Source organism: Camelus ferus, chromosome 30, assembly GCF_009834535.1.
Source record: "Camelus ferus isolate YT-003-E chromosome 30, BCGSAC_Cfer_1.0, whole genome shotgun sequence".
NCBI lineage: Eukaryota > Metazoa > Chordata > Mammalia > Artiodactyla > Camelidae > Camelus > Camelus ferus.
Window position 1 is genome coordinate 13,975,809 of NC_045725.1, and position 23,192 is coordinate 13,999,000.

At 38.8% G+C, this 23,192-nt stretch overlaps 1 protein-coding gene across 1 annotated transcript in view; it reads right to left on the reverse strand.

Annotated features, from left to right (window-relative positions):
* Nucleotides 1–23,192, reverse strand: part of SKOR2 (SKI family transcriptional corepressor 2) — a 37,873-nt gene that overhangs the window by 6,014 nt on the left and 8,667 nt on the right. The window contains 3 exon segments of the mRNA XM_032470566.1: nt 7,013–7,080; nt 15,362–15,460; nt 15,841–15,906. Of these exon segments, the coding sequence (XP_032326457.1) occupies nt 7,013–7,080; nt 15,362–15,460; nt 15,841–15,906 (233 nt within the window).

Consider the following 23,192-nt stretch of genomic DNA (forward strand, 5'->3'; position numbering starts at 1 on the left):
GCCAGTGGATCCGCCTTGAAAAGAGAAGCAGTATGAGGTTCCTGGGGTCCAGCTTCCCTAAGGCCCGTGAGAAAGCGTGTTAAGGACAGACCAGGTAATGACACTAGGGTGTTGCCACTGCTACTCTCTGAGGTTCCTTGGTGACATTTCACTTAAGAAGTTTTTTAAATGTATTTAATAATGTGGTATTCTTATTTTTTTAATTTAGGTATGAAAACTAACTCATGATGGTATCATGTATGTCCAAGGTCACAAAATAAGAATGTGGTGACAAACCAGAGCGATGTCATCTTTCATTCAGATAGAGTGATGAAATATGCCATCATTACAAACCACAAATAAGACTAACTATCTAAACACAAGCTGTTACTCTGGGTAATTCCCCAATAAAATAACTGCACGGAATGGAAAATATGACCCTTGGGAATTCGACCTGGATAAATCTGAAAAGTCCTTTTCAATACTGGGGCTTTGAATGGAAGCCTATCGCATTTGGTATGCTACTTTTCATTGGAAAATTCAAATGGTTGAAACTGGACCACATGTATTATTTAGATTTGCCTCTTCATTAACCCCAGGTACGTTACTTACCTTCATCATTACAAGGTGAACTTCAGGACGCGGAAGATATAAATCCATTTTATATTTAAAGAAATATTCAGCCTTCTAGAACGTAACACGAAATACGGCTGATATTACATACAAGCAGTAAAGGAAATAAAATCATTGTCATTCAGTTAGGCAATATATTGAATACTGCTAGATGCCTTCCTCACACTCGCAGGATATTTATGTTTTCTCTCCTGGTTTAGCAGCCCATAAATATGAAACTTTATTAATGGGGAGGAGCTGCAAATCTACAATGATGCTAGTGACTAAGATTAGCTGTACCTTTTTGCCATAACTGGCCAGTTGAAACAAAAAGTCCTTTTAATGGAAAAAAAGGGAGAAGACAAAAACAACCACCTCACTATTTTGATACACAGTCACAACACGGATATACCTGACAGGGACATACCTGATAAAGGTCATAATAGCAGCACTGAAATTAATGATTCATCGAGGACCATAAAATGTTCAGTGTCCTGATGTCACATTTTAGGATGAGAGCTGAGATCAGCCTGATAATTATGACAAGAACAGTTACACTGGGACCTACTCTAGTTACCTCTTCTTTCCACTCTGGGTTATGCTACACCTGCTATTAACAGAGACATATCTGAATCTTGATTTTCCATTATGGTGTATGCTGCAATGGCAAAACACATGGATCACCTCTCTCTTTAGATGCATGACATAAGAGAGCTTTGAATGGAATTCTATTATCGAGGATAACAAGCAGAAACAACGTAAACCTTGAGGTGTGAGGAATCACCTAGTGAAATGTGGTTGTGCCAGTCTCACGTTTAGAAAGCGTTCCGCAACACCAAAATTAGATGCCACAAAGATTAAGTAAGTGTCTGTTCTGTGCCACGCACTACACGAGATAAGTTAATATCATCATGAGCCATCTCATCAAAGCCAGTAATCTACTCATTCTAAACCCAAGAAAACTGCTGGAAGGGCACTACTTTTTCTTTTTCTTTCTCTCTTTTTCTTTTTCTTTTTTTTAAAGAAATAACAATGTAGCATTTCATTAAGATGGGAAGCTGATAAGGAAAATAAAAAAAGTACTCAGGGAAAAAAACACATTTCCAAATAAGCACATTTGACCCCCCCAAATTTCCAGACTGAAATTTAAATCTGTGTGAAGAATGATTCCCCAATCGAACACTGATTGATGAGTTTATTTCATTAAAACAAAATGAAATAAAAGCTGAACAACAACAACAACAAAAAAAGCAAAGGTTGTAAGCTGAGAATCATTAATTCTAAGTCCTAAATCATGAATGATAAATAAAGAGTATATTAGCACATGGCCCAGTGGTTCATGGACGCTATCCTGTTTCACTGATTCTAAGATGTACGTTTTTTCCCTCACATTTTAACATTTCTGAAGTTGGGTGTATTATAACTGATGGTATCTTAGACTAATGGTTGGAAGCTTTTTTTCTTGTGACACATCAAATAATGAGGGCTCCTACAATTGATGGTGCTTCAAATTCTGTATTTCCCAACTTGGGGAGCTCAGGATCTCAGAGGCTCCATTTAAGATAATTATCCCACATGAATGTCCTATAACAGAACTTACAAAAGGTTTCTTTTCATTTTGACCAGCTAGGAAATCACCAAGATTGGCACGGACAAGAAACCCTCAAAGCTGCCGTGTAACTTCTGAATTATCCAGTTGGCTCTAGTCTATCAAAAGTATTGTGATTTTTACCGAAAAAGATAACTGCCTAGTTTGTGCCAAGAGAGTCAGCCTGAGCTCAGACATTAAGGTGGGTCAACGCCTCAAAAGGAGGAAGATGAGGGGAAAAAAGGATATATAACTGAGAAACAAGTGATTGCATCGTCAGCATGCCAGGCAATAGGCCAATAATTGGAAAAGGACCCACTGTGGTTGAAGTCTGTCTCCTGCAAAATCTTAAAGCAGCTTCTATGGAAGTTCAGACTTACATCAAATCCTCTGACTTGCCGGGACCTCTTTTTGTTATATATTTAGTCACAAAACCAAAATCCTCTAGTGGCCCAGCACTTTTCCTAAAAATAAAGTGCTCTATCTATCTTTTAAGAAATATGTAAAACATATTTTAAAAACTCTCTGGGTTCAGATGGTAGAAATCTGGGCAAGTTCCCATCCTAATAAATACTGGAGAACTGCCAAGAAAAGACCATATATCACTGAAGAGCTGTGCCCTTGCCAAAGAGAGAGCACTCCTCCAGCAACGGTGAAGACCTGTCATCGCTCCTTTCCCTGCAAGGAAGCGCAGTGCTCACACCATCAGAAAGCGGTAAGCTGCTTTTTTACAAGTCCACAGTGAATGAAACATTGGTACTAAATCTATTGATTGAACATTATTTTAATTGAGTCTTTTAATGAAGAACTTTGAGACCAGTTCCCCCTGGCTGCATGTGACTGCAGCATTCTAGAAAGACAGCAGAGGGCACTTCAAGACTAGCACATTTTTTTTAGCACGTTTTTCTCAATCTATGCGCCCTTTGGTAACAATCCAGCAAGTTCAAAGGATGTGAATCTGGGTTTAGCCATTTATCATGTGTTTTCTGTTGAGCTTCGTAATGTACTTCAAGAACTATGACCAATGTCTTAAGTAACTATGTCTTCAACTATGACGTGCCTTCAACAAATCTATGTTGAAAATTATATTATATTTCCAGTCCTCAGAAAAACTTTAAAGGGTTATACACTTAATAAAATACTTTCACTCTCTTCTTTAAAAAGTTTTTAAATTGAGATATAATTTACACATAACGTTGTAATGGTTTTTTCACCTTCTTCTTACTCCTTAGGGGTAATGGATTGTGTTTTAAAAATGGAACACATTTCCCCTAGAATCACAATTCACTTGTGAAGGAGCAATCGTTTGCTCTTTATTGTACTAAACACTAACATCTTTGTGAACTTGCTAAATTCTCAGACTTTTGATTTGAGATTCCTAGTGAGAGGCATGTATTTCTTTGCTTGTAATAAATCAATGAAATGGTAATGAAAACATTTTAAGCATTTGAAAACCCAGGGCAAAAGTGGGGGACTTTAACACAAACTGTGTTCAGGACTGCAAAACTCTAATTTTAAGCTATTTGTGAAAAATGTTAGCTTGTGGTCCATGTACAAATGTTAAATAAACTGCATGTACTTTAAACTTTGCATTGGGATAAATGCACATTCATACGACTTTGTAGTCCTCACAACTTTGCACTTAACAAATTGGAGAAGGAAGCAATGGTGTAGAAATTACAGTCAGCAGAGAATCTAAAAATGTAGGAGCCAAAGAAATTCATAAGTTTTCTTTCTATGGCAATGATACCCAAGACACTTTTGATATAATCTTTTGAATAAGAACACTGTGTAACAGCATAGGATAAATGCATTGTGGGTCTATGGGAATTGTTACAAAATATGATGGTTTTAATATATTTGAATTCTTCTTGATTGCAGGATAGAGTGGGTTTTTATTTCATCTGAAGGAAAAAAATGCCTATTCTGTAGGGAAATGACTAGTCTGTAATATACTCTGTAAACTTTAAATATAAAATAATTTAAACATAAAAGAATAAAATAATTTTGAGTGAATCGTTCTGTTCTCAAGGAGGAAAGCATGTAACCATATTTACTGATGAATCAGAACATTCAACTAAAAATATTGAGAAAGTCAGTAATTGTGATACCTGGCAACTTCTTGATAATCTTCAGATATAATTTTCTAAAGACGTTTCTCCCCAGGTACCACAAGCTGAATAAGGGACGGGGTAAGTTTCTGTTCAAGTAACCTTGAGTCTGCTGCCTCAAATCTAAAGCAATGGTATAGTATGGACATAGGCCCTTCCGGCACAAACATGTCTCTGGTCAGCAGGGCTTAAACAGATCCACTATCAGAAGTGCTACTTTGAGGAGCACGCCATTAAAGTGATTACTCATACTGGCATAGCATTTTATGATTTACGTGTGATTTCATGTTTATTACACACTTGTGCCTTATTATATCCCTACCAGGGTACTAGGTTGGACCTTACAACAGGTTCCTTTGGTTTAGGAACTGACATTAATGAACTGTGGGATGAGTCTTGAACTCAAGTTTGCAGACCCTTAAAGCTTATTATCTGTTAGTCACAAGGACAGTGCAGTAATACATAAGCTCCTGGTAATTTACTAGTATGCCTTCCTTTAGTAGTTTTGGTAGTAGTTACTTAGCACAAAAGAACATTTGAGGAAATTAGGACTAAGCCAGGGAAATCTGGAAAAGAATTCAGACGGCTGCTATATGAGAGTATCAGAGTTGGTCGGGGGCATCCACGGGTGGTGATTAATTCAACAATGTCTACTAAGAGCTATTTGATATTAGACACCAGGCTAGGCGTTGAAGGCAGCATGAAGACCTGGGCATCTTATGGTGGGGGACACAAAAGAAGGGGAAGGAGCAGAAGGGACAAATCATGTCTATTTCGCCAATTTTCATGTTAGTAGCACGGGTGTGCCTTTGTGAATTTCAGGAATTAGGTAGAGAGAAGGCTGGGGGAAAAAGTTCTAGCTTCTCTCAGAGACTTTAATTTGCAACCAGGAAAATTTACCATCTAGAGGAAAATGCATTAATAACACTTGTCTAGATAAATGAATAAATACATGATGATAAAATATTTAGTAATACAGTATAATAAAGGTATTTTGTAATACCAATTTATATCTTCCATGTACCAAATATCTCAAAAGACATGAGACATTTTTTCTTTTATTAATACTGCCTGCTTATTACATGGATGTAATATCGTTTTCTCTTCTACTAAAGAAACCAAATAGCAAAGAAATTTCACACATTAAAGTTACATGACTGGCCGTAAGTAACTGGCACTGGAATAGGTTCCTTTCCTAATGCCCATTTTGCTATGCTCGTCACCACCCTGAAATCACACATTTTTGGCTGCATGTGTTGCAATTTTTGTTTTAAGAGTCTGAAAATGATATCCTATGTTAAATAAGTAAGGTCTTAAAGTTTTATATCCTTCTGCCTCTGATTCTATATTCACAGCCTGCCTCTGGATGAATAAAACAATAAATAAATTCACAGCAAGTGATGAGCAGCTCCTATTATTCAGGTATCAAAAGCAAAGAATAGTAGATACTTCTTTTTTTTAAACCTCGGTAGGGGATTAGTCATCAATTGACTAAGAAAATCCTTTTGCTCCCCAGCGGATTTAGGTACGAATAAAACCAAAACAAGAAGAAAGATCCTGTTTAAGAGGCGTCTTATGTTGAGATGATTTTCAGAACCGAGAGTTGTTACAGCATTTGAGAGCCAGGAAAGCCTCAGCAGAGATAGAAGTAGCACTTTTAATAGAGCCCCCAGAAGCGGGGGAAAACATCGTGAAATACAAGGACGCTTTCGAAATGACTCTCAGCAATCTCCATTAACACAAGTATGATTTCTCCCACGCAGAAAGGAAACATTAATAACCATCTTTCTTGAATAATCCTGACAGAAGGCTAGATGCCTGGCTCTCAAGAAAAGAGGGTCGGCACAGATACACATTTAATGGTATGAGGACCACATGGACCTGCCTAGAAATGCCAAGCAACCCAAATTATAATAATCATGCTGTAAATAACACTAAGGATCAGTGTATGTCTTGACCCAGGTAATTACAAATATCTACAAATACTGAGCAGAAATTATTTCCCCATTGTACTCATGAAAATGAGGACGCTTGGGAGACTGCTTTCCAAGCACTAATGAATAATACCAGATGTATCTACGTGGGGACAGAGGGTGAAGAATTCAGAAAAAAAAATTTTTGAGAAAAATGAAAACCAAAAAAAAAAAAAAAACCCCTCACTCCGTTTCTCATTTTCCTGTTTCCCTGCTTGTGTTTAAATAGAGCTTAGTGTCCACTTTCAGACATGATTAGGATAGAGTGAGTAACATACTTCATTTGGAGATAATTCATTTCTTTTCATCATCCTTCAAGTGAACTTAATTGATTAATTGTGTTTATACTACATTCTATTGACAGCAGAGGGCCTGGCTCAGGTCTGGGTGGTGAAAGGATGGGGAAGACAGGAGACTATGGCCCTTTTCCGAGCTGCTGGTGCAGCCCAGGACCGTGTTTGGAAGTTTGCACAGTGGAAGACAATGCAAGTACCTCTGGTTCATCCACGGGGACAATGTACACATCTGTCTATTAACACATGGTAAGTAGTTACATTTAGAGGAAACGTACCCACACATCTGTTTATTCTGTGTCTAAGTAAATCTCTTGGCAATTAGCATCTAAACCAGCTGAGAGGTAAGTGGACCAATGGATTTCAAGGCAAAAACACGAACAGCTTCCTACATACAGGTGGTTTGCAGACAAACCCACCCCTTTGCACTCATTTTTAAGTAGAAATGCATCTTACAATTTGTAACTGTTGCACCATTTCTTCTCGGTAGGCTAGTTCCCGTTTCATCTGATCCTGGAAATTATCTGGTAGGAGTGAGAAAGAGAAAGAAATTCATTAAAGCACAAAAACCACTTTTGGTATATTTAGCAAAAATATTACTGATGGTCCCATAAAAACCGCATCCCTCTTTTTTTTTTTAAGTAAATAATATGGTTGTTTGAAGAGATGTTTTCTTCAAGACTATAATTTAATCAGAATAGAGTAAATTCGGAGAGGCTAAGGTCTAGATTGTACATTTCACAGTAGCTCACAGCCATCTAATGTCATCCCTTGTGAATAACTCTCAGGAATGTCGAGGGCAATCACGTTCACTGGTCTCTGCACACTTGAGCAAGTCACAGCTTCCACTGTCTTTGGAAGTCTAGTGCTAGGGAGGCAGTGAAGCTCAGAGAGAGCTGATCACAGGAAACGTGGACCCTTGTGCATGTAACGCCTTCTGGGAGATTAGACGTAAGTCTGCTAGATATGCCTGCCTGGCTTCACCGCAGCTCATCTCACACCTAGGAGAGTGATAAATGTATTCTGGCCAGACTCTCCCAACCTGCAAACTCTCTCACCCGGCATCAGCCTTATTTTATGTTCCTCCTTGGGCCACAGTGGGTCTACAGACCTTGCCTCCATCTGAGAAGGAATGAACTTGAAGAGATATTGCTGTGCAAAATATCTTTGAAATTCTACGTACTGATCGTTTTTATTGTATTTCCGGAAAGGACTGACTTCCTAAGGTAGATCTTGTGGTTGCATCTTCTCTGTGTGATCTTTCTTTACAAGATGGGCTTGGCTAACTTTGGCTTTTTCTGTTTTAAAGGAGAAGTTAACATGATTTCATATGAACCTGCGGTGGCTGGTCAGGGCAACAGCTCAAAGAAACCAGAAAGAAACTGGTGCGAATCCTGCACATTCCACCTCCATCCTCTTTTCTCTTTGCCATCGTCACCTCCCAAATGTAGACACCTCTTCCCTGAATAGTTTCCCAGCTGACCACCTGGCCTCCAGTGCCTACCCCTCCAAATTCCTTTCATTCTCCTGCTTGGAAGTCTGTGATGGTTTCCATCACTTTCAGGCTAATACGTCCTTTACCACTCATGAGATTCTGGATACTTAGAAACTAAAAATACTGTTCTTTTTTTTTTTTTGACTTCCACTTTTCTATATGATTTGAATTTCTTCCCCAGTCTCAATTATATATTTCTGTTTTGCTTTGTTTTATTCACTTTTTATTGTAAATTAACTTGAAATTTTTTTCCAGTGAAAAAAGAAAGAAGGTGGGTATCTTTTGAAACAAGGTGACCTGAGGATCAAAATAAGCAAAAAAGAGGTCCTGAGAACAGTGAATTTGCTCGTTTTTTCCTGTTTCACTCCTATTTTCTAAGAATGCAGCAACATTTGGCTGCCGGAGATGTTTGGTACGTTGTGTATAAAGTACACACTAGACATTGTAAGTAACATTATAATAGAAGGTCCAGTAATGTAATGAGGTGCACGTGTCCAAAGGCGGCTTTGAGTAGTGTCTGCAATTTAGCCACCGTTAAATACTCATTTTGACCCTGTGTGTCTATTTTTTATTGGGAATAAAGTGAATTCATTATTTATGGGTTGCTTTACAGAAAAGAAAAAGAAAACAAAACCAAACCCAACAAGGCCCATCACTGTGCTGTTGTGACAGTATTTCAATGTATTCTCTTATTCTGTGTGAATTTTTTTTACAGTACACAGATCTTAAGTATCATAGCTAAAAAGCTGATATGGTTTGGATTTCAGATGATAAACACTACCAAACAGTCTTGTATTAAAATGTAAAAACCCTGCATCAAGTGTGTATTTTTAATTAATTAGTTTTAGGAGTTTTTTTTTTTTTTTTTTTTAAAGAGCAGTTTTAGGTTCACAACATCATTTAGAGGAAGGTACAGAGTTTCCCATATACCCTCTGTGCCCCCCTCAGCCTCCCCCCATTTTCAATATCCCTCATCAGAATGGTACATTTGTAACCAAGGATGAACCTACATTGACACCTCATTATCACCTATTACTTGCCTTAGGATTCACGCTTGGTGTTGTACATTCCATGGGTTTGGACAAATACATAGTGACGTACAGCCACCATTACAATGGCATACTGACTATTTTCACTGCCCTAAAATCCTCTGTGCTCTGTTTATTCATTCCTCCCCGCCATCCCACCCCTAGCAATCACTGATCTTTTTACTGTCTCCATAGCTTTGGTTTTTATAATATATATTTTATTTATTTTTGGGGGGAGGTAATTAGGTTTAATTAATTAATTACTTAATTAATGGAGGTACTGGGGATTGAACCAAGGACCTCGTGCATGCTAGGCATTCACTCTATCACTGAGCTATACCCTCCCCCCAGTATATAAAATTTTTAAAAGACCCATTTCCTACCCTCACCTCTAAATTTAATGTGACTATAATAAACACGTGCAAGGTACGATGCAAGGGTTAAGGGAGGAGTCCTCGTTCCCTTGGAGGGTGGGGGGAGGAAAGCCTTGGGCAGAGATGTGATCGGCTGTCTTCCCTACGATGTGGGAGCAGGAGTGGGCAACAGCAAGTGGCTCAACTGACTGCATCAAAAAGGGAGGAAGACACCCCGTGGACCCCACCCATCAAACCACACCCCAGCGTTCACACATGCATTGTGCTCCTAGACACTGTGTGTGTGTTTGCCACTGCTGTGGTTTTGCCCTTACAGCAAACATCTCCCTTTTCTTTAAAGTCCAGCGCTAATGTCATCTCTTCTGGGATGTTCTCTCTGATTCTCCTGCCTCCTCCTGCCGAAATCGCCACACTTCTCCCGTACTCCTCCAGCACGCTGTATGTACCTCCATTAATGCAACCATAATCTGTACTATGATTCGTTGTTATACATCTGTCTATCAACTAAACAGTGAGTTCTTGGAGGGCAGGAAGATAAATTTTAGACACTTTTTAAATTTCCAAAGCCCATCACAGTGCTTGGCAACACCACAGGGGTTAGTTAATGAATGAGGAATTAAAAAAGCACTGAAGTGTCCACCAGAAGGCCTGGATTCTGCCAGGGACAGTAATTACCACACTCTAGGGGTTCGGACCTTTATCTGAATAAACAAGGGTGTGGAACGATGTGCTTGCAAAGGTCCTTTCTTGTTCTAGTGCTTCAAGATATAATGACAAGGTAAACAGACTTGGGTAGGCTCTGTACACCTAGTTCTGTCTTTCCTGTGCTGGAAAATGGGAAGTGGGTAATCTTGATTTACAATGATAACAATTAGGAGGGGCTGGCACTCACCTGCCACCTCAGGATGCTCTGGAGGTGGGTCAAAGCCCATGGGCTGGGCACAAGGCAACAGGAACCAGTGCTCCACAAACTGCCCTGGTTCCAGTGCCCTTGGCCAGGCCACCTCTAGGAAGATCAGTATGTTTTCCAGACACCAGCGCACATCCCAAGCAGGTCTCCGTCTGCGAAGGAGAGACCTGCCCTCTGAGCCTCGGCAGCCTTCTCTGTCCTTCTCAGGCTCCGCAGTGCCTCTGATCAGGGTGGCCACTGAGATGGACTGGGAATGAAGGGCTGCCTGAAGCTGGCTGTGGTACCTTCCTGGAATTCTAGGAGAGTCTGATTTTGAAGGAGGAAACAGCTAAAGGCAATTCAGAGTGGAACGATGATAACTAGTCCTTACTTAATTCATGCTCACTGCTCTATGATGGTACACAATACAATTCTTTAAGTTAAAACCAAAAAAAAAAAAAAGCCATTAAAGCATTAGAGAAATGGTGAATATTTTTATAAAATTTTTTTAAATGGAGGTACTAGGAATTGAACCCAGGACCTCATGCATGCATGTGCTCTACCACGGAGCTATACCCCAACTCCTCCTTTTTAAAAAATTTTTGCTTCATTTATTTATTTAAAAATTTTTTACTATCTGCTATTTGATCTGCTTTATTGAATCTTTTTTTTTTTTTTAACGGAGGCACTGGGGGTTGAGCTCAGGACCTTGTGCATGCTAAGCACACGCTCTACCACTGACATATAACTTGCCCTATTTTTATAAAATTGGAGTGGGAAAAGGCATCAAAGACAAACACCAAACGGAAAAGATCAGTAAGTCTGACTAGATACAAATTTAAAACTTTAGTATGACAATACACTACAAACAAACTAAACTCTCCAAATACAAAAGCACTACAGTCAATGTTTTAAAAAAAAGGGTTACAAACAAAAGAATATTTGCAACGTGGCAAAGAATTAATATTTTAGTACATAAAGAGTTCACATAAACCATAAGAAAATGAACATGTCCAAAGAAATATAAGAGAATATAATAGGCATTCACAAAATCTACAATGGACAAAAGACACATGCAAAGTGTTCCGTATCCCTGGCAACGAAAGAAAAGGAAATAATATGAGGTACCACTTTTTCCACCAAACTTAGCAAAGCTCTAAAGAAAAGATGATGCGTGGTGTTCCAGGGATGGGAGTATAAATTAGTACAATCTTCCTGGAAAGCAACGTAACTCTATGTATCAGGAGCTTTGAAAAGTTCATACTCTTTAACACAGTAATTCTCTTAGGAGTTTATCCTAAGGAAATGATCACAGGATTTGTGTGAAGATTTAGCAACAATGATGTCTAAAACTTGGATAAACTTTAATATCCAACCTAAGAGTATATTTATAGTTTGCTGTGTAGTCATGAAAAGCCGCTCAGTGAAGTGAAAAAAGGGAGGGTAAAAAATGGTGTGTATAATACTTCATTTTGTTGAAAGCATGAGTTAATTGGCATTAAAAAAATTGAAATTCCAAAATGTTAACATTGGTTTTCCTCTAGGTGACAAGATTACAGGTGATTTTAATTTTCTTTCCTTTATATTCCTGTATATTTAAACTTTTCTCCAACAAGCATGCGTATAGCTTCTGTGATAGAAAGATTGTTAATTGGCAAAAGGGAAAAAAAAACCCTACTTTTTTTTCCCTCCTATGTTCTAAGGTTAATGAAAGCACAATTTAACTGTAGATGAAAACATCATTAAGCTGATTTCTCTAGTGAGAATCACTTAAAACCCAACTATTTTTGGAAGATGACAGCATAAAGGGAGGTAATAGGGAAAAGCACTGAAGTTCAAGGCAAGGGCTGTGCTCTGCAAACGTGGACAGTTTGAAAAGCGGAAGAGGTTTTGAAACAGCACCAAAAAGTATCCTGCCTACATTCCTGGTACCAGAAGTAAGAGGACCCGGTAGGTCCTAGCCATCAGGCAATAGGCTTTGGGGCTTATTTCATTTCCACAATCTTCATTTTGTTATCACTGCTTTTAAACAACAATAGAAACTTTTGATCCGTACCGTGTTTTAGAACAACTCACATAAATGCTTAATACGTTTAATCCTTTCTGCAAAGCAGTGAGGTAGGTAGCAGTTGTTGAAAAGGAAGTTAGGAAACTTGCCTAAGGTTACTCAGTGGGGGAGTCAGTGCCCAAACCCAGAGTCCCCCATCCCCTTCCGGCTACTAACGTCCACGCTTGCCTGCCCCGCTGCCCTGCTGTTTTAGCTCCTGTCATCCTTCCTGTATTTCCCCATCAGGGTCTTGCAGCTCTGGACGCCTCTGTCCTGGCAAATGGAGAAGTTGCTTATTCTTTTTCCTTCTCCCAGCCTCTGCCTCCAAAGCAAGGAGAATTGCTTTCTTCTCCCCCCTCCTTCCCTCCCTCCCCTTGGTTTCCTCTTTCTCCTTCCTCTAATCTTTATCCTCACTCTTCTGTGCCAAGGATCATTCCTGTGGTCCTTATTAACCCCCAGAACCACAACAAGAAGCCCAAGAGAAACTCAGAAGTTGGGACTCATTCTTTTCTAGAACTCAGTTCTAGGACTCTCTTCTCTTCCTGCTTCGTCATCACCATCACCAACGCTGAGGACATTACTGAGCGCTGGTCCTGTGCTGGGGATGCTCACAGACCTTCCTGGGGAGCCTCTCACTTAGTCCCCTCCTCTTCCTACGGGACAGGAATGATCTGGCCCATGTTACACTTTCCAAGGTCTTACAACCAAGGAAGTAGCAGAGCCTCAAAATATGTCAGGTCTGGAGGGTTTTGAGCCTGGATTTCTATTTGTCACACACCATAGCTTAGCCTAGCTCTCCCATGTTCTAAGTGAACCGGATTTAAAGTGTCCTGGCCATGAGTCCACCTCTTGGTAAAAAGCTCTGGCAGGGGTTCCTCTCTGATGTGGCTTTACAAAGTTCCGTCCTCCCCTTTCCATCTGAGAGAAACTAAATCTGTCTGCCAGCCTCACGGCCTCTCACGTTTAGTTAACAAGCACATAATGGGCACTTGCTACTTTCATTGGTGTGAAATTAACTGCCTCTTTGCGGTGTGTCTAAACCACGCATTATTCAAACTTGGGCACCCACCACTTCCTTGGTCAGTGGAGTACACTACAGATAAAAGAGAGGAAAACTTTTCTGTTGTTGGTTCATTGAAGTGTTTCTTATACATGGCCATCACAGAGGAGTCATTTTCATTCACATCAAATGGATGAGTGATGGATCTGAATGGAAACCGGCCGGTTGCACTGTAACATTCTAATATCTTAAAAATCAGAAACATGTATTTGTTGTATCGTAGAGTAATTAGCAAGAAAATGTATAAATTATTATAAATTACTTAATTCCTTACAATGCCTGATCAGCTTTTATTAATGAGATAAATTATGGCTATACTGGCTTTTCAGGGAGTTGGGTGGGCACTTCAGGGTCTCAGTAGGACTGGGACCCACTCTGCTAGATCTGCAAACTCAATTAATAGATTAACGTCAGCTTAGAGGGAACAAATCTCTCAGTGTCTGCCCACTGCCGCAAGGAACTGTGCAGTCTTTCTTAAGATGCCATTTTAGAAATTAGAGAATCCTGGATCCTCTGAAACCACCTGGTTTTTTAGGTTTCAAAGACATTTTTAACATGCTTCTCTTTTTCTGGAAGCTACAAACGTCATAATGACCTTAACACACTATCAAAAGCTAGTGGCCATTCTCCTCTCTTTGATCTTATTTTAAGCCTCAGTGGGCATCCTCCAAATTCAAAACACTGAAGCAATGCGAGCTGCAAATCTCCTTTGTGGGTACTGACAGATCACAAACTTGGCCGACCTATTGCTCCTTGTGGCCAGAACTCTCTTCCATCATGAGTCCTCCTTATTTTTAATCCCTGCTAAGTGTTCTGGTGGGACTTAGTTTGACATGTTACCAGGAACACAGTACTATTCAAAAATGCTACCAAAGAGGGCATGTCTTTCCCCTGTGCTGATGATTACATTTGGGAAGCCCTGGTGAGTGCAGACCTTCATGCTCATACTATTAAACCTGCCACAATTACCAACACACCTTTCTCCACGTGCTCGTTTATGGGTCTAGCACAGGAATTGCCAACACGAGTTTTGTGATGCTTGGATTAATAAACAAAGGACACTGATGTTCTAAAAAGGTGCTCCCCCACCCCCAAATTAATTTTAAATGTATATAATTTAAAATGTAAGTTAACATACTATTTTCTTTCCCACTTTCCTCTCTCTGGAGAAAGGAATGTGACTAAACAAAACTCCAAAGAACTTGAAAAAGACTACTGTGAAATACCTGTCAAAATGTGATTCAGAACAGAACTGGTGATTTTTAGAAATCTGGACAACTTGTCACAAGTTCTTTCTGAAATTCCAGGACTCTGGGAGAAGAACCAACAGGTTTTAATGCTATAATATCTCTTGCCACCAAATTTGGAGTGGATTTTTAACATTAAATATGAGTGGAGAATTCAAACCTACTAAAATTATACTAATTTCAATTAACAAAATATGTACACATTGAATTGTTAAATTTTAAATCTTCATATCTTAAGCACCACGCAGCTCCCTGGCACTATCCGAGAATAGGAATTAATTGTTCTTCTGTTTTTCCTGCCTTCAAGAATAAAAATACCTGAGTAATTCTTCTGTTTTAAAATATATAATCAAAATATATCTGAATATTTAAATATATCTGCATATTTAATGGTACATTTGCATATACATTTTAAGTATACATAATACATATGCACAGATACACATATACCAGTACAATCAATACCAAAAGATTCTTGTAAGAAATTTTATCTGCGAGCTGATTCAAAGCATAAATAATAGACTAAAATTTCCAAATACTTAAAGACCATGGGAAGACTGTGTGGTACTTCATACAGCCCTTAATACTTAGAAACATATGCTAAAGCCAAATAATAGAAATGTTATCAAATCTCATGATGCAATGAAATAAAAGTGATTTCTTACTGAATACTGGGAAAGATGTATTTCCTTTTAACACTTGGAATTCTTGTTCTAGTCGTCTCCGTAAATCAATTTGTTCAAATAAAACCTTCTGAAGTTCTTCTAATAAAGAAAAAAAGAAGAGTCATTTTACTAATCTTTACAAATAACTCTCCAGGGAACTGTTATATATAGCAATTTATTATTAGAAGACAAAATATTTTACCAGTTTAGAAAGTGTTGCATAGACATAGGATAGATTTTGTGCAGAAATCCATGAATATAAATCAATGTAATATATTATTTTAAAGTATTATATTACAATGTCATGTATTGATTGATATGTATGCATTAATCTCAATTATATCCACCCAATGGTCCATATATTATTCATATGTTGCTTGTCAAGCTTAAAATATGGTGTAGAACAAAAATATCCTCCTATTATCTCTTTAGTCTTTTAAAGCTAAGAGCAGTTCTACAGAATTAAAACTTTTCTTTACCTTTCCCCATATTTTCTACATCCTTTTTGAGTGAATGGGGTGAATTCGTCTCTTGCGTGTGCTCACCTTGAAAAAAAAAAGGAGAAAAAAATATTAGTTTTGGATAGGCTATTTTCTGCAAGTTTTTATTTTCACTATCTTTTAATATCTACGAAAGAGTTTGTTTAATATAACTTCAAAGTGGAAGTCCTTGGAGTCAAATGCTGTCCTCATTTACTCGTGTATAATTCCCACAGAGGGGAACAACGAGGGGAAGATGAGGGCAGTCTTCCTAGACTGTGATGGCAGCTCCATTGAAAGCAAATTTCCTGATGTCAGCCCTCCTCCCAGCCCTCACCACTACCCATCTTTTACAACGAAGTTAATGGCCAGAATGGAAAAGAGGAGGTTGAACAATTGACATTTCTTGTAGAAACCTGATCAGAGTCCCTCTCCTTCCAGAAGTATCGAAGCCTGGTGTCAACAGGAAGGCCCCCAAGACTGGAAGCAAAAGCCTCCAGCCTTCTTGGGCCACCAAAATGTGGGGTGTTGAAAAAGAAGTAGGAAGAGGCTTTAGCTGTCCCTGGGAGAGAATTTATAAACCTGGAGTGGCTTCCTAATAATTGATAGTTGGTTTAAAAAGAAATCAACCAAAAAGAGATTTGAAATAAGGTACATTACTTTGTAATGTTCACATGCTTGCTGACGATGGTTCCTAACTACCTATCTTTGACTACATTGTGGGTAGAAGTTAGATTGTTGTTCTTACCTATTTTGCTTATGTGCTAACTTGAATGATGGCTAGCTAAGAAAATGAACATATTGACAGTCATAAATTGAGTCTATATAATCCAGAAAACATAAATAAACCAAAGAAATGTAATCATGCAAATATCAGAATTTTAAAAAAATTTCAACTTGCTATTGGCAGTTACCTACATAATTCAAGTAAGCTTTCCACTTTCATCAAAAAAGATGTGGCTGTACAAACAAAGGTGCTCTGAGAAGGTTTCCCGGCTCCCTCTCCCACCCCTGCTCCCGCCCCAGGTTAGCTCTTCTGTGTCTTTGGTGCTGTTTGCTTCTAGCCTTCAGAACCTACTAGGCAGTCAGCTACTTGGAGGCAGGGGCTCTGTTTTTTTCTGTATGGCCAGTGCCTAGCGCAGTGCTGGACACACACTAGGTACTCAGTAAAGTGTCTTTAGCTGTCACTGAAAGGGAGGGACCTTAGAAGGTCATAAATTCTAAATTATAGCACAGACCAGATGCATCACTTCAGTCCTCTTCTCACTATTTTTTCATTTCCCTTCCTCAGCAGGAAATGGAAAGTAATGGCCCTGGGCACTTGCAGGAATACTGGGAAATTTCACTGTCAAAGTAAAAATTTCTACAAAGAGGGAAACAGAATTTCCCAAAGCAGGAGCCTATAGTATCAAGGACAGGCAGGAAAATCCTTAACATGATATTATAAACAGCGATCCTACAGTCTACCTGAAGACTGTCAGAAGTATGTATGTGCAGGTGTGCAAATGTGTGTGCATGTGAATACACATACAAATATTTCCAATCATGTGCATAGTTATGGGAAGGCACTTCCTCTGGCTCCCCACCGTTAGCATATAATATCCAGGGCATCCTTGAGTTCCTTGATGGCAGTCATTTCGTGTACTATCTAGATCATATTTGCACACACTCATTCTCCCTCTCAGCTTGGACATGCCCTTTCTCTCAAGACTTTTGCACATTAATGCCTTGGCTTTCTTCTCCATGTAATAAAATAAGGAGGAAATACCTGTGAAGCATTTTAAATACTGATCTCAACGTAATTCCTATAAACTATCATTATCCAAAAGAAGATTAACATGAAGGTTGATAACAAATCATAAACATATAAACCAAGAAAATGGTTATTTTTAAATGAAGCTAAATGTATATTATGTGCAGTTTGCCTATGTTTACTTTAGTCTCAGTTAACCAGTTAAATGTATGAATGTTTCATGCCCAGATATAATGTTGAGGTTGAACAAGAAAAGTCACATGCAAACATCTCCACATCTATCTACAGAGCGTAATGAGATTTTATCATCCTATGATTTTCCCAACCACTCAAGACATGATTTAAATGAGATAGTTTGTTTCTGAATAGGCAACTCTACGAGCTATTTCCTTGTCACATTATAGACCAGCTTCTTTTGGATCTACTAGTGTATTTTCTGGATTGTTTACCTTATATTACATTTCAACCAGATAATTAACTTTAACAATTAAAATGTATACCATGGGGAACTATAGTCGATATCTTGTAGTAGCTTATGGTGAAAAAGAACATGAAAATGAACATATGTATATTCATGTATGACTGAAGCATTGTGCTGTGCACCAGAAATTGATACAACATTGTAAACTGACTATACTTCAATTAAAAAAATATATAATATGCAAAAATACATTTTTTCCTCTTTACAGTTAGGAGGTTTACCTAGATATGAAGCATTAAACAAATAGCAAGTGAATGAAAACTATATTAACCACAGGCGAATCTACTGATGACATTAATAATAAACTTTTCTTTTCCCCAGCTTTGTGGGGGTTTTATTAATATTTTACACCAGTGTCTATTTCAAACAGAGATTTTGCCACAACTTCCCAGAAAAAGCTGCCAATTTTGAGCTTAGAAGATTCAAATGTCTCACTTACAAGGGGTTTTAAAAAGTGGATCACTGTTAGGTAGCTAAGGCGCACAGACGCTTCAGTTGCCTTTCGTGTGTCTTTTACTGGACCGTTGCCTTTTGTGTATTACTAATCTGCGAGAACCAGATTGTTAATGGTGGTTAAAAATGACCTCTGGGAGCCTGGATGTGTTTGTTCACTATTACGGCTAATGTTTTCCATCTGGTTAAAAAAAAAAAAAAAAGGCAGTCTAATACTAGATTAAATACACGAGATTTAGTTGACAATGAGCTTCTCATTTTTATAAATATTCCATAAGGTTAAATGCATCTTACTTTTCTAAAATGAATGAATGGAGACATCCTAAAACTGAAATGTTTACTTTCCTTCTCATTATATTCCCCTCTTAAAAAAACAAAAAACGCCAGGGGCAGGGGGCATAGAGATCTTAATTGTGGATCTATAGGAGAGAAAATTAAAATGTGGAAAGAACATTTTTCTTGGAGGCCTGATCTAAAGTATATATTAAGTCAGACTGTAAGACAAACTAGTTGGGTGGCTTTAAGTTGGAAATTGATGAAAAATTAGGGCCTAAAATGCATCTTGTGGACTGATGTGACGGGGAGCTGCTGCTCAGAGATGAGTCTACAGCAGTTCTCCACAAGTGCATGTTCAAGGGGCCAGTTAACTGTGACCTTCATCGTTGCCGTGAATCCTGCTCGTCCCAGGAGGGTAGAGGCAGTGTGATGCCACATCAGAGAAACCACAGCTTTGCTGAGTACAGCAGAGGCCAGAGAGCCTGGAGCCGCATGGTTCCTGCTTCCCTTGTCTCTCCAGGGTCCTCCGGGACCAGGTGGTCCCACACTCCAGGTGAATGCTCCACCCCACCCTTGGTTCTATCCTCACAGAGCCATCAGAAACTGGAAGTGCAAGAGGGATCGCTGTGAGAATACATCAAGGCAAAGCAGACACAAGCAGTAAACAGCAGATGAGGAGGAGGCTGGAGTATCCAAAGGAAAAAAAAAAAAAAAACCCAAAGAAATAGCCAACAGATTCATTAGTACTATGTTTCAAGGCACAAGGGTAATTACTTTCTCTTAAACATCATGGCACACTTCTGCTCAAGAAGCTTCAGTGGTTCCCCATGGTCTACACTGCAGAATCCATTCAATTCCTCCCCCTGGAGCCTCCACATTCTCCCGTAACCTTGTCCCCTCCGGCTGAGCCAACCTGTCAGGAAGCACGAACACTTTACCCAAGTCACGCCTTTACTTCTCACATCTGCTGGCTCTGCCTTATGCTGCTTCTCTTGTCTAAGGTGCCTCCCCTCTTCTCCCTGTGCAGCCAGAACCAGAATACCATCCAAGTGGCACCTGCCTTTTCATTAAGCCTTTCCCAACTTCTGCAGATCTGTTCCTTCCTGGGCTGAAGTTCTAAGTCCTAATCATCTTCACTCTGCTAACTTGTACCCAGTACTCTAGCGTTTTACCTATGTTAGCCTGGTCTTCCCCAGCTAGAAAATCTGCTTTCTGAAGGCAGAAGAACCTGCCATATAGATAATCCCCGTCACCTCCACCCTAGGGAAGGGTACAGATACACTCCACAAACACTCGTTGTGCTTCATTTAATCCAATCTAGTTTGTGAAAGAAATACAAACTAATGCTACTATAAATCCTCAATTGTCATAAGGTTTTTAAAGCACTAACTCATTCCTATGAATGAAAACAGCACATTTTGATCCACTGTCTATTCTAAGACTCACTCTATATTCTCAGTTTACTGGGGAAGTTTGTGATGTTTCAATTTCTGTTCCTATCTGACATTTTGAAAATTTCTTTCAGAGACAAATAAAATCATAGCACTGGATGTTAACCGAGACATCAAAGTACTAATTCACATACATGTCTGCTGTGGCCTCCGATAGCAAAAATACCTTACATATTTTTAAAACTCATTTAACTTTAAGAGCCACATGAAGAGGTCAGATGACCTGTTCTGTTAGTGGTCGTGAGATGGGAGGAAAAGCTGATTAAATATATACTACTGTTCTCAAGCTAAGCTTGAATTCAATAAATAAGATCATTTAAGTATTACATCCTGTCTGTGTACAGAGCATCTGAGCATATAGGGTACAATACAAAATGCCTGACATTTGGGTGAAGAGTAACAATTTGGGCATTCGCCCATCCCTTCCATGGAAATACACCCTTTCCTCCTCCTTTCAACCCCACTCCATTTCCTACTCCTTATCTTGGCTGTCTCCCTTTTAAATTTTCCCTCTGAGCCTGCCACCAGCACTCAGGGGCACTACCCCAGCCAGCAGCCCCAGGGTCTAGCAAGTTGCTTGCCCTTGAAAGATACTCTGTGTTCTCCCGGGATTCTTGTTGAAGACACTCGATGAAAAACATTTGGAGAAAATGCATTTCAGAAAATGCATAGTGAAGGGTAAATTTGGTCAATGCAACTATTTGGTTTACATGAGATACACATGCATGATAACATTTGGATGAATAAAACAATTCCAGATGTTTCCATCATTCACGGGGACTTATGTGCCACCAGTGTGTGTGTTCTGGTGCAGGGGAGCAGACCCTGGCAGGGAAGGCACGATCTGCACACAAAGCCACAGTGTCTGCCCGCAGTTCCCAGGGCCCTGTCATGCCCTCAGGGCTGGGCTGAGGTCCTGCCCTCAGCACAGGGCCTTGGCGTCTGTTCAAGGAGAGAGACTGCATTTATAGACGTTGAACTCTCAAAGAAACACTGAATTTTAATCATTAATCTCAGTTTTATCATCGGGCTTTAAAATTTCTGGAATTTTTATTTTCTTTTTCCCTAGCAATCTACCTTAGAGGTACAATTTGGATGGGGTCATAGTTAATCTACAGTTGATACAACGAGCATATTTGACACTGACCAAAATGGAGCACAATGTATGGTTTAGAGAGGTTTTAAAGAACACGTTGCGTTAAGGCATTAAAAAAATCAATTACACAGAAAGCAAGGTTAAGTAATTTTCTCCTCGATCAGTGGGACACGGACTTCTGCTAATTTCTTGGTGTTACATTCTACATTAAACTCTTCCCCTGTGACGTCTGGCCCTGTAGTGAGGTCACAGAACAGAAGAGAAAAGAAAATCAATACCACCGGGGAGGGTATGCTACAGAATAAACTAACTAAATATTATTAGCTAAAAAAAGGAACAAAAGTAAGATTAATATCGGTAGATTTAGTAAACTAAGAGCAAACTTCACAATTCATGATCGAAATTTATCGTGAGCTGCATACACGTTGCTTCTTGAATCAGTATATCAAATACAATCGTTAGTTCCTTTAGAATTCTCCTGAGTTTTAGACTGTGTTGTCAATTAATGCTATTTTTCTTTCCCGAGGAGTTTTCTATTGTCCCTGTCTCCTTGATTTTCCTATAAATTTTTAAAAATCACAAGAAGGAAAAGGTTTCCATAAAGAAAAACTGGTATCTGAAACATATGGATTATTTAGTTCTGATTACATCTATTTAAATATCTCAGTATTCATTGCTCATCAAAATGTCTGTAGGAATTTTACAGGTGGATAAACTGAGGCTCAAAAGAGTTAAAAGCCTTACCCAATGTCATCTCGTAAGTGAGAGAATTACAACTCAGATCTACTAGTCTGTGCTTTTTAGAATTTTTCCTCTTCTTTTTTTTTTAAATCATAAGCATGTTCTAAAATAGAATGGAATAATAAATCAGAGTGCCTCATCCGCTATATATTCATGAGAAGTGTAACTGCTTCTCACTATTCTCAGAAATCCGTCCGTAAGCATATTAAGTACACCAGAGAATCATACCAGTGAAAATCAAATTGATTTTAAAACTCCTATATATATAACAAGATGCAGCCACGCTCCGAGTCCAATGGTGCTGGCGGTTCGACAATGAAAGGGATTGAAATCGGGGATGACTCCACTTCCCGTGATTTCCTTGACCTGCAGTGGCTTTCAGCTGTCTCACCAGCTCAGCCCCCTGCATTCAATTTCAAATCACTTAACTTCACTAAAGTTATTCAAAACGGCTATGCAAAACCTTACTCTGGGATTGCAAGCAAAATGCTGTCATTTATATTTTTGAGTAGGTAATATTTTGACCAAACTACCATCCCCCTAAGTCAGTATTACTTGGCTTTAAAGCCATGGGTCTTATTTTAAAGGGACCTACAGATAAAACTTATACTGGCTTCTGGGGGATTTGCGCTGCTTAAAACTTTGTTTGGTCCCTCTAATTATAAAGAATATCATATAATATCAGCTGTAAGGTTAATGACCACGAACATGGAGGTTTTAAAAAATCATTGAAAAACGTAATCTCTTTGGGGCAGGGTATAGCTCAAGTGTTAGAGCACATGCTTAGCATGCACAAGGTCCTGGGATCAATCCCCAATACCTCCTCTAAAGGTAAATAAGCCTAATTACTTCCCCCCGCAAAAATACTAAAAAAAAATAAAATATATATTTAAAAAAAATGTAATCTCTTTGAAATTGCTGAGAATTAACAGTTACCAGTAAGACTGAAAGGTTGAAGGATGGCCAAACTTAAAATGATGAACTAAAAAAATGAACTGGGATTGAGTATTCTTGCTAAACTGAAATTGTATAAGGGAACAATTAAAGCAAGTATCTATCATTTAAAAAAGAGTCTGTTTTTTTACTTGTTTAGAGAAAGGT